Raw genomic sequence first — 13,927 nt, forward strand, 5'->3', positions numbered from 1 at the left:
TATTATCGCAATACTTAGGTCACAATACAATATTATTGCGATTTTAAATGTTTTTGCAATATGAAGAGTATTTCTATAGGAGCCACTCTTGATATATGCATGTAGTATGCTACCTGTCCTGTAGGGGTCACTGTCGTGTTGTTATTGGGTGTGTGTCAATTAGGTAGGAACCATCATCCAGTGACAGGTGTTGCTAGACGGAGGAGCACAAATACTTTTTTGGGTTTTTTTTAACGCAACGCCGGGTCATGCCATGCTTGTCGTATAGTTACAGGTTGTTGTTGTATGTTTGGTGAGTTCTTGCGTGTTGCATTGAATAGCATAATATTTAGAACTTAACTGCGTAAAAGACATGAAGAAGAAGGACTGTTGTTTTCAGCAGATCAGCTGACGGAAGGTAGGCGAGCGTCTAAACCCCTGAGTGGCTTTACGTGTAGGCTTAGCTGCTATAATAACATGTACTGTGATAACATATATTGCAATATATTAGCGTTGTGCAAATTAAGGAAAAACATCTGTTTTTAATCCATTCAGATAAGGTTTTCAGTATGTTCACCTCACTTCAGTCATTTAGATTGCAGTAACATGTTTTTAGTGGACTAAAAAAAAGCTATTTATTTCGTGATTCTAGTAGGCCACCAAAAGCTTGATTTGTATTTTGTATTAATAATTTATATACAAAAATATCAGTACTTGGTGTCTGTGTATCAATACAATATTGCCATGCAAAGATATTGCAATACTATGGTGTATTGATCTATTTCCCCAGTATCCCTTATTCTCATATGGCTGTTATACCCACACTAATTAATGCTTTCAAATAGCACAAATATAAAATAGCACTCTTGGTCAAAGTTATTGCTACTCAAACACATTAATGTACGTGACTGTTTTGTGTTGCATTTTAACTGGACTTTGTGCTCGCTCATTGTAAAGTGTGATAGTTGTATTTGTCTGCATGTATTTACAGTTGTAACTATATTTTATGCTGTCCTCTTGGCCAGGTCACTCTTGGAAAAGAGATTTTAAATTTCCTAAGTCTTTTACCTAGGTAAATAAAGGATATACATGTATAAATAAAAAGTCTGTATTGTTTCCAACAAATAAAGTCTGCACTGCCTCATCAGACAGCTTCACAATTTGTTGCATTCAGTCAGACAGAAAAGCTATCAAAGTAAAAAGTATAAATAAATAAATTTTACAAAAAGTCTACTGCTAACCCATTTTATGCTGTGTGGAGCTACACAGGACAGCTCGCACAGAAGTCAAGGATGTTTTAGAGGTTCAAGTGGTTCTTAAAATAATGATTCTTTAATAAAACACTGGTGAACCATCTATTTTTAATTTAAAGCGAACATCCCCTCATCCACTAACTACAAATGGGATCAATGTGCAAGTAGGTGTTAAATGCTAACTGTGCTTAAAGACACTATTCAGCAGCATTTTGGAGAACATCTGTAAAATGTATAATTTACACTAATTAATATGAAAATGTGTGCCTCGTGAGCTTGTTAAACATCACATCCTTTTGGCATATTTCTATGCATGCACCAAATAGTCTAGACTGTTAAATCATCCAACTTGTGCTTATACTGGAGGTACAAGTTAGTCCACCTTTATATAGAGAGACATACAGATATAGTCTTCCTAACCTCCAGCCCTCTGCTCTGCTTCTCCCAAAGGGACTGTGTGAGTGATGAGAGGGATGTGGAGCTTGGGAGATGCCGGGAAGAAGGTTTTGGTGAGATTTGGTCCAGGTCTTTCTGGGTGCATCCCTATTTGTTTACTTTCCACCTCCAGGACAATCTGCAGATGCAAAAAAACAAACAAAAAAAAAGTTAAAAAGCACTATGGAGACAATACCATCACTGTGCAGTATGTATCTAAAAACATAATCACATTTACTTAAAGTCACCACAGGCGAGCTTGCAAAACATGTGACCTGTAATATTTAATAAAAAACAAGCACTTTTTCTTTATGACCACTTTCAGGCCACTGTGCTGTTTTAAGATAAACAGTAAAGCAAGAATATATTAGCAACCAGGCAAACAAAGCACCTTATTTCAGCAGAATTTTTATATTAGTTTACATTAAAATGGTGTGTTTATATCAACTGGTGTGCTAAAAACAACACACCTCTGTTTATTCTATTTTATCCAGTGAATGTGGCCCAGATATTACATATTCTCACACTTCATCAGCACTTGCCATTTTTCTTTATTTTTTTTGGAATGTGACTTTTTTATTGCACAATCAGCCCCTATGGGCTATTCTTCTCCTCCCAATTCTTGACAACTCCAACCCTTCAGAGAACGCTGTTTACAGAAAAATAAGCATAAAACTAAAAACAACTGCCGCAGCTCCAGCATCTATTTTTGTATATGTATTTTGTGCTGTGATTTTGAGCTTCTGCTCACAAAAACAGATATGTAAGTGGCATACTTTTTGATGAATTCTGAGCAGAATTGGGTTGGGCTGAATTTGAAAAGTTTGTTCCCTGATGTAATATCCACAATTTGAAGAAAACAATAAAAAGTGACTGATAGCGGACACTGAAAGTGCTTGGTTGATAGACAGACTCAACCACAATAAATATGGTTTTCCATTCGGAAAATGACGCAGAAAAAAATAATCTTGTGACACCCTCAAGAGGAGATGATGATGGTTTTCTGAAAGTTGTAAAACCACAAAACTGTAATAGCTTATTGTTTATGTATGGCATCTCTATGGCCTACAGCTTGTAGAGTTATAGGAGTAACCTGCTATAGAAGTCACGCCTATAAGAGTCATGACCTTTTCAGCAAATGATTCCTTATTCCTGCAGGTCATAATATTAAAACTGATGAATTTTAACATTGTAACACAACTTATTTTTGTTTTGAGTTTAATTATTGACTTAAGTCAAGTCAGTTTTATTTATAAAGCCCATTATAACAAATCACACTTTGCCTCAGAGGGCTTTACAGCAAACAGCATCCCTCTGTCCTTAGACCCTCATAGCAGAAAAGCAAAAACTCAGGAGACTGATTTATCAGTTTTTACACTACTACGTAGTGAAGGACTGAAATACTAATGGATAGTGTTTGCGAGATAGGGGCTGAAAAGTGTGTACATTCAGTTTTTACCAATAGAAGTGCAACACACCCAACAAAAATTAACTGTATTTCCATCTTTTCTCCACTAGATGTCATCCACTGACCGTACAATACAAACAGGGGAGTTAGAGTTAAAAGCGTCAAACAATTTTGAGTTAGGGCACACTTTATGTCTAATGTCAACAACGACCAAGCGAATAAAAGCAATTTTAAACATGAAAAGTGTGGGTTTTTTTTTTTTAAAAAAAAGTTAATGTGTTTTGTTGTATTTCTGCACTAATTTCACTAATTACTTATTCTATGCAAAACACATTCATTAAACAGTGAATATAAAACTAGAAAATATACAATATAATCACGCTGTTTAGGATTTTTGTTTATTTTATCTTGTGTCCTTCCAGCTTTAATCAAAATACCAACATCCTGATGTGTAAATGACATCAGCCCCTGATATTACACCCAAAAAAGCTGTGTTGGTTTTAACAGGCTGTGCAGGAATAATATGCAATCTAAAGTTAAATGCATATAAAATCCAGCCTGGATGCACATGTGATGGTAAGATGCTCGGGAGGATGGATGGAGCCAGGATGTGGCATGTGTGCATGACGTCATTTCTCCATGTACTGTGCGCCATTTTGGAAGAAAAAAAATCACGGATAATTTCCGTGGTCTTGACAGATCTGGACCCGAGTCTTCACACTGATTGTGGATGCTATCTATTCCCCCGAGCAAGCCGCATTGGTTGATTAGGTCTTGGAAGCCGTGTACAGCAAGAGCTGCTACATGAAGCAATGGCGGGTAAGCTACTTTTGAAGGGAGGAAAAGGACCCACCTCACTTGGTGTGTGTGATGGCCTGAATCTGCAAGTTAGCTAGCCCAACGTTAGCGCTGGCAAGCTAAGTTGCTAGTTGTCAAACTGTGTCACTGTCAGGTCATTTTATCGCCGGACGAAACGCGAGTCGGACACAAACTAACGCCGTGTTCTTTTTTACAGGAGTTGCAGGAGGAAATGATTTTCAGTGGTGTTTTTCTCAAGTGAAAGGAGCGATAGATGAAGATGTTGCGGAAGGTATGTAGCTAACGTTAGCTTGGCGGCTAGGCTATAACGGGCTAGCTGATGATGATGCTCTGTGGGCTTCACATGAGATGCACAATAGCTAGATGGTCACTCGGGATTTTATATAAGGCGGCTGTCGTGTTTGGTGTGAGCGTGTTTGTGGATCAGTTGCACAAACGCCCTTTCCTCTGTAATTTACTGTGTGTCGCTAGCTAGCTGTATGCTAGCTGGGGGCTAAGCTATTAAAGGGGAGCGACGGTGTCCATGACGTCAATGTGCTGCGTCCATAAATTGTCGAGTGACATCATGCTTGTTTTCATTCATTCATACATGAATGGGAGTGCGTGTTGTGCGTGTTGTGCGTGTTTGGCTGTCAGTGGCTGATGGTGTATGTCAGTCTTTAGCCCCAGTATTAGCCTGCAGGGTCAGTTTACTTTTTGGTCTTTGGATTTTCCTTTCAGAAACAAAAATCTAAAACTAAATAGTAATTTGAGGTTAATTTCAAAATCCCAAACTGAAAAGCAAGCCATTTTTAGTTTTTGGGGTCAGATATACAGGAGAGAATTGCCACTTAATTGTCCCTTTTCTTTTATTCATAAAGGGTAAAATCAGCTGCTTTGCAAATTTTCCCCTTTGCCTATCAAAATGAAGAAAAAGAAAAAAATAGTAAAATGCCAAGAAAACAAGTATGACACAGGAAGTTGTTCTGGGTAAAGAAAAAAACATTGTTTAGTGTTCGGGTGCTGAAATAGTGAGAGACTGAACTTATTGCTATAACCAGCTCTGTAATGACTTTCAAACCATATTCTGACATTTTAGACTCGTCAAAACAAGGTTTATCATCTACAGGAATCTCTGCTTGTCACATTAGTATGGGGAAGTCTGAAGTTTTTCTGCAAGGTGTGTCCAGAGATTTGCACAGAAAAAGAAAGGTTTTATTTTATTTTCCCAATAGGAGAAAAAGAATATTTGCACCCCTCAAAAGGTGCAAATTTCACCCCTTTGAATAGAAGAAAAAGAAAATTAGGTGACATTTCTATTATGTATATTACATTTTGGACCCCGAAATGTAAAGCTGGCTTTTGAATTTAAAGTAAAATTCAAATAACTATTTGATGTTGTTTTTTTCTTTTATTTCTATTTCTGAAAGGAAAATTCAAAGAGCGAAGGTACACTGACCTGCCGCCCAACATAGTAGCGTGATAACTGTTATCAGAACTCTCATGGTGTGATTCACTCTGATTTTTGTCGATTTTTAGCTGACATAATCTCAACAGTTGAGTTCAACTATTCTGGAGAATTGCTTGCAACTGGAGATAAAGGAGGCAGAGTAGTGATATTTCAACATGAACAGGAGGTAAGATTCATATGGAGTCATAGATGAGTATCTTCATCAAAAAAGCATCATGTCAACAATAAAATGCTGATTCTGTTTGTTTGCCTATGTTTACATCCTCTGTCTTATGTTTGCAATATTTGTTTTCAGTCTAAGAATCGTCCACACTTGCGCGGGGAGTACAACGTCTATAGCACTTTTCAGAGTCACGAGCCAGAATTTGACTATTTGAAAAGTTTAGAAATCGAGGAAAAAATTAATAAAATAAGATGGCTACCCCAACAAAATGCTGCTCACTTTCTACTTTCGACAAATGGTAAGTTTTCTTTTCTTTATCTGTTTTGATTATTTGATTGTATCAAAATTTGAAACTGTAATAATTTTACAATTGTCTTATCTGTTTTCGTCAGATAAAACTATCAAATTGTGGAAAATTAGTGAAAGAGATAAAAGAGCAGAAGGTTACAACCTGAAAGATGAAGACGGACGACTCAGAGACCCCTTTAGAATCACCTCTTTACGGGTATGTTTAATCTTATGTCAGACTGTCTCTTTTTCAATATGGATTTTTATGGTTTCTATAAAATCTTGTCTAAAAATACATGTTTGTCTGTTTCAGGTACCAGTGCTGATGCCAATGGATCTCATGGTAGAAGCAAGCCCACGGAGGATCTTTGCAAATGCGCACACCTATCACATTAATTCCATTTCTGTAAATAGTGATCATGAAACGTACCTCTCTGCAGATGACCTAAGAATAAATCTATGGCACTTGGAAATCACAGACAGAAGTTTTAGTATCCTTTTCCTTCATCAGAGAACAGATATGTGGCTTACGGACCAGTGGCCTCTGCATTGTATTATGACGAAACATAAGACTGCGAGTTCCTTAACAGTTTGTTCCCAGATATTGTAGACATCAAGCCCGCCAACATGGAGGAACTGACAGAAGTAATCACAGCTGCTGAGTGCCATCCACACCAATGCAATGTATTTGTGTACAGCAGTAGCAAAGGCACCATCCGCCTGTGTGACATGCGAGCAGCGGCACTCTGCGATAGGCACTCAAAGTGTAAGTACCTCCACTGAAGTGCTGCAGTGATTTGTCAGTTCATCTGTGTATTAGTGGAAAAGTAATTGATCAATATTTTGACTGTAATAAAGGAAAAATACTAAACATTTGTGTAAACAGCTTAATATTTCAATTTCCTGCTTCTCTCCATTTGTATATTAATAGAAATTGGTTCGTTTTTTTAAAAAACTTTTTGTCAGAATAAAGCAGGAGACTGTATATGAGATTTTTTGTGAGAAATTTAAAAAAAGACATGCTGGGAATGAGTCTAGAAATAAGAATTAAGGACATTGTCTTTTTACTTCTCAGTCTTTGAGGAGCCAGAGGATCCGAGCAGCCGGTCCTTTTTCTCTGAGATCATCTCCTCCATCTCGGACGTGAAGTTCAGTCACAGCGGACGCTATATGATGACACGTGACTACCTCTCCGTCAAAGTTTGGGACCTCAACATGGAGAACAGGCCAGTGGAGACGTATCAGGTGCATAAACATTCGTATCGAATCATAAAGTCATCATAAAATATAACATTTGACCCTGTTTGAGAACAAAATAAGCACTGCAGTGTTTTTAAAATGATCTCTGATTCAAGTGGCTGCTTAAATCGGCCCTTACATAAGATTTTTCTTACAGAGACTGAAAAGGCCCCAGGCAGTGTAATTTTCACAGAACATCAGGGTTTCCCTCAAAGACTTAGAATAAGCAGGTTATGCTGCTGTTTACCCCTCACCTGCTATTTACGTGATATGAATTGATCTGTCGTTAAACTGTTGTTGTTTTTTAACTCTGCCTTGTAAGGTGACCTTGAGTGTTTCGAAAGGCACCTACAAATAAAATGTATTATGATTATTATTCAATAATTTTGATTTTGTTGAAGTCCACATAATCATATCAACTCTGCCAAAAAAATTGTCTTGAAGCCAGTAAAATCATAAAGTGAAAATAATGAAAGATCCAAGAATTACGAAAGGATATAATTCTTTCAACGAATGGCACGCGAGGTGCTTGAGGCTCAAAAATAGTAGAGTTAGTAGAGTTAGCCACGCAGTCTGAGGGCAGTGCTGTTAAAAAATGATGAGTACCATTCACTGATGTAAAAGTGCTGTGTTGTGTTGGCTGGATGAGCACTTTCACACTTAAACTACCTCCATACAGATGGAGAACATCAGCTATGGTGAATATTTGGGTTAAGTCATGCGGTTTGTTTCAGGTCCACGAATACCTTCGCAGTAAGCTGTGCTCCTTGTATGAAAATGACTGCATCTTTGACAAGTTCGAGTGCTGCTGGAATGGCAGTGACAGGTATGTGTCCTTTTTAGCGGTTTCTTTTGTCCTATATTCTTTTTTTTTTGCGCTCTTGCATTATGGATATATCAATCTTTGGTGACACTGTGTTTTCTTTGTTTTTGTCAAATAAATGTATACAATTATGAATTTGTCTCACCATCAGTGCCATCATGACCGGCTCCTACAACAACTTCTTCCGAATGTTTGACCGCAACACTAGGCGGGACATCACACTGGAGGCGTCCCGGGAGAGCAGCAAACCACGGGCTACGCTCAAACCGCGCAAAGTGTCCACTGGCGGCAAGAGGAAGAAGGATGAGATCAGCGTGGACAGCCTGGACTTCAACAAGAAGATCCTCCACACTGCCTGGCACCCCAAAGATAACGTGATAGCTGTGGCAGCCACCAACAACTTGTACATTTTCCAGGACAAAATCAACTAGAAGATTTGGGGGCTCCAGAGGATAGGGCTTTTACCGTACCTGTGTAGTTAAGCCTACTACTTGTCTATCTGTATAAGAAGAAACAGCCTCGTTGTCCTCCTGGTGAAGAATTCGAAAGCACGTGTCTACTTTTTTTGCCACAGGAGGTTGATCCATAGGCCTGTTTTATTTTGAGTCTGAGCTTAGGTTGTTTTTGCCTTTGGCACCAGGGCAATCAACATGCCCCCCTGACCCAGAAAGCCCAATTCGGGTCTAATTGACGGAATGGCACTCCCTAGAGGTCAAACTCTTGAACGTTGGTGTTTGTGTTGACATTTTAAGCCTTCATTTCATGATTTAACGACAGAACTCTCGGAAGCCCTTAAAATGACGTCTTGTCAAAGTTGTAACATCATCTCAAAGATTTTGGGCCCTCTGAAGCACGGATTAATGGCCAATAAGCCTAACTGTAACATTCCCCCATTGGCCATGTATTCAGGCCAAACTACTGGTGGAAGAGGCCATGAATTTGGAAAGTGGACTTGTTTCTTTTCTCCCCCCTCCCCTCCCTCCTCTTACTTTACCCCCAGTCAATACGGTGACATAATTTCACTGACTGTATCTATTCAAGTACACCTTGTCATCCACATAATAAAAGAAACTAAAACTACAGATGTGTTTTTAAATTTAGAAGTATGTATTAAAACATGTTTATTGCTTTGCATGTTTTTATGTTGTAGAGAGGTGGAAAAATGTCCAGTCACACCACTGTCTTTGAGCAGATCTCAAGCAAACCTGTTATGGAAATACTATTTGGGGCTACCGGTCTCGGAACCACTGTTGGAGACAACCGATAATGTGTTTGTGTCAAGAGATTAATTTCTAGTTTTTGACCATGTTTTAGGATGCGGGCTGGAAACTACATGGCACAAGATGGGGCCCAGGACAAAGGGAATCTGCAGCCTTAATACCTACTTCTATCAGTGACAGCTACAAGTTATGTCCCCAAACGTTTTACAAACCTCATGTGCATTATTTGTAAATCCTATTTTATAGAGTTATGTCCTCATATACTGCTGCTATATGTGGCTGTCTATGAAAACACAGGAGGAAAATTGCACACCATACAGTTTGTGATAGAGTGCCTCCTAATCATGTAATAAGTAGGAAATTCAGACAGGCCTCATACATGTGCCCTTATTCATTTATTAGGGATGTCACCCAAATTTGAACCGCGTATTGCAAATGTGGATCTTATCTCCGTAGTTGTGAATGCAGAAATGAAGGTTGACTACACAAAACATATACTGATGACATTAAAACAAACACATAATAATGCATTGTCTTTGTCCATTGATTCCTAACATGGTGGCAATGTATTCACTTGTTTATTATTTTGACCAAAGTTCAATAAAATTTTAATTGTGTTCATCTGCATGTGGTCCTTCCTTTGATAAATACCTGGCTCCATGTTTCTACACATTAACCTGTCAATAAATCCATCCGGGCCATATGCGTTTTTTTCCAACTTTTATTTTGTGTAAGATGAACAAAATGGACCATATCAGTGCTTAATAATGCTTTCTCATAATCACAATATACAATTGAACAAATGGATGCAATCACTTACGCAGTAGGCTATTGATCCCTTGGACAAAAAAAAAAGTCAATTACCTTTCTCTACAGTTGATTTGAAAAAATACATACTGATCGTATATAATTTTAAATCAAAAGTGATTCCTCATTGCAAAAACAAAAAAGGCATTGGCGCACAATACTTATCAGTTCCCTAACGTGCAGATTTAAGGAGCTGGAAGCAACAAAACAGTCATCTTCAGGCCAGGACAGAGACTACAGCGCAGAGCAGAGGATTGGTCACTGTTGTGTTCACGAGTTAACGCCATGAAACAGCAATGACAGATCCTTAACTCTCCACGCTGGTGTGAGCTACGTGGGGCACTCAATCAAATTGGACCGTGTCACGTGGCCACATCTCCCTTGATCATTAGAAGGTCCCATTTTAAGGCATGCCAAGATGAGTCACTTGAAGGTGACAAGGTGTCGAACACACAGCACCATCCTACTTAGTAGGTGTTGTGGGAAGTCAGACGTTTCCCAATATATATCCTAAAAGAAGAGAGACAAACATGTAAATTAAAATCGTTTTTAAAAAGCACAATATATGACAAAAAATAGGTATATTTCTTAAATTCTTCAGAAATATATTTAAATACACTGAAACTAGGACTTGATGCTTCAACTTCATCATCATAGGTTTTTTACTAGAACAAACATCAAGTTTTTAGCTGCGACCGGTCGGTTGGTTGGTCTACAAAAATTTCCCCCATCCTCTGGTGGACAGTTTTTGCCCTAAAAGGCAAATATTTGGCACGGAGGTGTAGTGTGTTGAAGGTGTATGTTTGTGTTCATGCAAGTTGGTTAAAGGTGGTGGTATGGGAGTTGCCAATAAAAGCTGACTGTAGCAAAGACTGATTATGGACAAGATCTTCTCTACAGCACACGGAAAACATAAAGTTTAATAGAATGGTGGGACGCTTAAACGATATATGTTTATATGTTAATGTCACATTGTTTAAAAATAATGAAATAAAATCTATTACATAAAATGATTTGAAGTTTGTAGTAGATTTGAGGCTTCATTTATTTAATTTTTCTATTAATTATCAGTAATTGTCCTGATTGCCTAAGGTTTCCACTGCGCAACATCTGCTTATAAATTCTGTTGCAAAGGATGGCAAAAGTTACTTATTTTAACTCTGAACAGCAACGCTGTCTGCCGTTACTGTTGCCACTATTCTTTGCCGGGCTCCCCAAATTCTACCAAAACCCTGAATACAAGAAACCATTATAGGTTAACACTAGTCAGTGGATGTTTTGGTTTTCGAACTGGTGTATTTGGTGTGGTTATACTGTTGTCGTAAGATCAAGATTTATGGAACAATACAACACAATAGTGCAATCTATCACTCCTAAAGTGATTGACAGTCCATTTAATGCAATGAATAACACTAAAATCCACTAAAATCCACTATATTATCTTAAATGATTATTTGAAAAATACCAAATAAATGCTTCATATGTACAGCAAATTATTACATTATTTATGAGAATTCACATCACTCAATCAAATATGGCCTTTAAATGGTTCTTCAACAATCCCAATGGTCCTTTTAGGCTCCAACTGAATGCTTTTAGATTTTTGCAAAATTGTATTATTGGTAGTTTGAGATTAAATGAAGCTGCTTACCCTAGGCCGACAGCAAGTATGTGAGAAATGATTAAGGAAGGAAGGAAAAGCTTCAGAAAGTCCGCAGAGAGAACACCTCCCTTCTTCATGACACTGGTGTTCCTAATGCTGAGAGAGGTCGAGCGCTTAGGGTACTTGAGCAGGAACTCCCTACAGAGAAGCACATTAATTTTTCATTATTATGAACACATTAAAATCAATGAGCACCAGTCTAATGTCAAATCAACACCTCTGCTCACACAGGCATTTTTTTCTTCACTCTGTGAATTACGGTTATAAATCATGACACAAAACAAATATACTTAAGCTAATGTGTGTAAGAGATTAACACAACAGAATAAATGATTTCCTATTCCTGTTAGCACAGTAATAACTACCATTTTTACAGTTAAGAGTGATTACCTGTATATCCACTTGCATTCACATGGTTCATAGTCATCAACTATTTGCTCTATAACTCTGTGATTTGAGTCTTAAGTCTTTGAATAATTACATCAACTACTAACTCCACTTAAAATTACAAAAAACAACAAAAACACAAACAAACAAAAAACAATCCAACATACCAAATACTAAGAGTAATCAAATTAGTGGTGGCTACATACTTTGGTGGATTGTTCTCAGGTCGACTAGACCAGTCCCAGATCCAGTCAGCATTTTTCTTCATCATGTTCTCTACTTCCCGTCTTCTTTCTTGGAAGTCTTCATCTGACTAAAAACACACATAAAAAAAAATAAAAAAATAAAATAAAAAAAATCAAGCAACAACTTGGCCATCACATATATTTAAAAACAACACTATTCTGTAAAACATCATTTGACCTATTTTAATTTTTTTTAAATTTCATTCAGTTAATTTTTCAGAGCTTGTGGATGCAAAAAAAAATTCAGTGAATACAGACAATAACATATTATCTTAACTTATTTAGACTTTTATAATAGATTTTGAGACGCGTAAGTGAATCTAACAAATGTACCTGTGAGCTGTTTGCCTCTGAGCCTCTCCACAGGAGAAGGGGGGTCTGGGCTCTGAGTGGACTGTTATAAACAAGACAACACAAAAGGCAAACTTAGGTCACTTTAGACACATTTATTATTACACAATGTTTGCTTCCTCTTTTACCCCCACAAACCTGTTGCACTGAGAGCTTCCTTTGGAGCTGCTTCTGCCTGACTCGTGTTGGGCATCCAGCAGCATTTTCTCCACGTCACCCTCCTGGATGGACGTGGGGATTTGCTCCTGGCTTCCGTGATGACTGGTACTTTGAGAGCCATTGCCACTGAAATGCAGCTCAACCCAGGAACCTTAAATTCAAAACACATCGAAATCTTTGTATCATGTCCGGTGTCGCTGGTATATATAGGCAGGGACTAGAAATCAGGCTAAAATACAATAGATCAACAAACAGATACAGACTGTCCTTGGCTTGAAGGTATTTTGATTTTGCAACACCGCAGATAAGCCTCATTAACTAACTAGGGCGACGTGCTGTCCTCAGTTGTCCCCCCACGTCTCGATGAAATAATACAGATACATTGAGCTTTAATATTACTGGTTAATTACTAGTATATTACTAGTAAATTACCAGTTATTATCGTTAAGCTTAGGCTTTAAATGCGGCTATATGAGGTGATTTAAGGTTAGTCACCTCGTGTTTTCGTCACGTTATAGCTAGCTCTAGCTTAAACACCGAGGAGCTACAGGCTGCTGTGTCGATTATACTTTACCCTGCAAACTCTCGTCCGATGAAGTGTCCTTTTGAAACGACATTATACTGGTTGACTCGTGATGGTCCAGGTGTTAACGCAGATTTTAGAGGACCAGATGTAAGCGAAATGGTGGCGAAATCCCTGTAAACAGCTAGGGCTCCAACTACCACAATAACAATGACGCAATATTGTGTTTATCTAAAATGTGATTGGCTCGCGCAGCACGCAGGCAGAGCGAGCTCGAGACTGCCAAGAGCGCGCATGCCCTGACACGCTCCCCTGAACGACCTCAATAAACACGATCGCCAAGTGTCGTTTAAAGCTTTGTTAAAATACTTTGTCAATAATTGAAAGAGATATTTGTCTCACGTCAGTTTTATTATCCACATATTGGTTGAACCTCGTTTATGACAGCAGTTACACACACGTGTCTGCAGATGGCAGTCACTGCTCATTACTCCCCCTCTCTCAGCTGCTCCACATCCTTCATACAATACAATATCGTGTGATAAAAGGGACACACATCTCTATGTGAATGCACATAGCGCAGATAACCCTTTAAAACATGGACAAATTGGTTTGATTTATTTCAACAACACTGGGAGAAGGCAATGAGCAACTTCACAACGCATGGCCCAAAAATGAGCAAAAAATATTTTAAGAAAATTACAAGAAAATTACC

General features: G+C 38.1%; 2 protein-coding genes across 3 annotated transcripts; one reads left to right on the plus strand and one right to left on the minus strand.

Moving 5' to 3' along the window:
• Window positions 1-233: 233 nt before the first annotated feature.
• Window positions 234-9,694, plus strand: LOC121954600 (serine/threonine-protein phosphatase 2A 55 kDa regulatory subunit B delta isoform). 2 transcript variants are annotated; one of them, XM_088086386.1, is made up of 11 exons: window positions 234-292; window positions 1,683-1,741; window positions 4,091-4,165; window positions 5,413-5,510; window positions 5,640-5,805; window positions 5,900-6,012; window positions 6,109-6,286; window positions 6,397-6,561; window positions 6,871-7,040; window positions 7,769-7,860; window positions 8,009-9,694. In XM_088086386.1, exons 1-11 carry the CDS (start codon window positions 249-251, stop codon window positions 8,286-8,288), a joined length of 1,440 nt encoding a protein of 479 aa, XP_087942512.1. In that variant the 5' UTR covers window positions 234-248; the 3' UTR covers window positions 8,289-9,694. The 2 variants fall into 2 exon arrangements, with proteins under 2 accessions (XP_087942512.1, XP_042358135.1); XM_042502201.2 differs by lacking the exons at window positions 234-292; window positions 1,683-1,741 and adding an exon at window positions 3,707-3,894.
• Window positions 9,695-9,780: 86 nt separating this feature from the next.
• Window positions 9,781-13,422, minus strand: bnip4 (BCL2 interacting protein 4). The gene is made up of 6 exons (XM_042502069.2): window positions 13,264-13,422; window positions 12,669-12,840; window positions 12,513-12,573; window positions 12,141-12,247; window positions 11,536-11,685; window positions 9,781-10,394 (listed from the first exon to the last, which is right to left on the minus strand). The coding sequence occupies exons 1-6, from the start codon at window positions 13,304-13,306 to the stop codon at window positions 10,352-10,354; spliced, it is 576 nt and encodes a 191-aa protein (XP_042358003.1). The 5' UTR covers window positions 13,307-13,422; the 3' UTR covers window positions 9,781-10,351.
• Between the last annotated feature and the right edge of the window lie 505 nt (window positions 13,423-13,927).

Source organism: Plectropomus leopardus, chromosome 13 (genome assembly GCF_026936395.1).
Source record: "Plectropomus leopardus strain MGB_pleo_1.0 chromosome 13, ASM2693639v1, whole genome shotgun sequence".
Classification (NCBI taxonomy): domain Eukaryota; kingdom Metazoa; phylum Chordata; class Actinopteri; order Perciformes; family Serranidae; genus Plectropomus; species Plectropomus leopardus.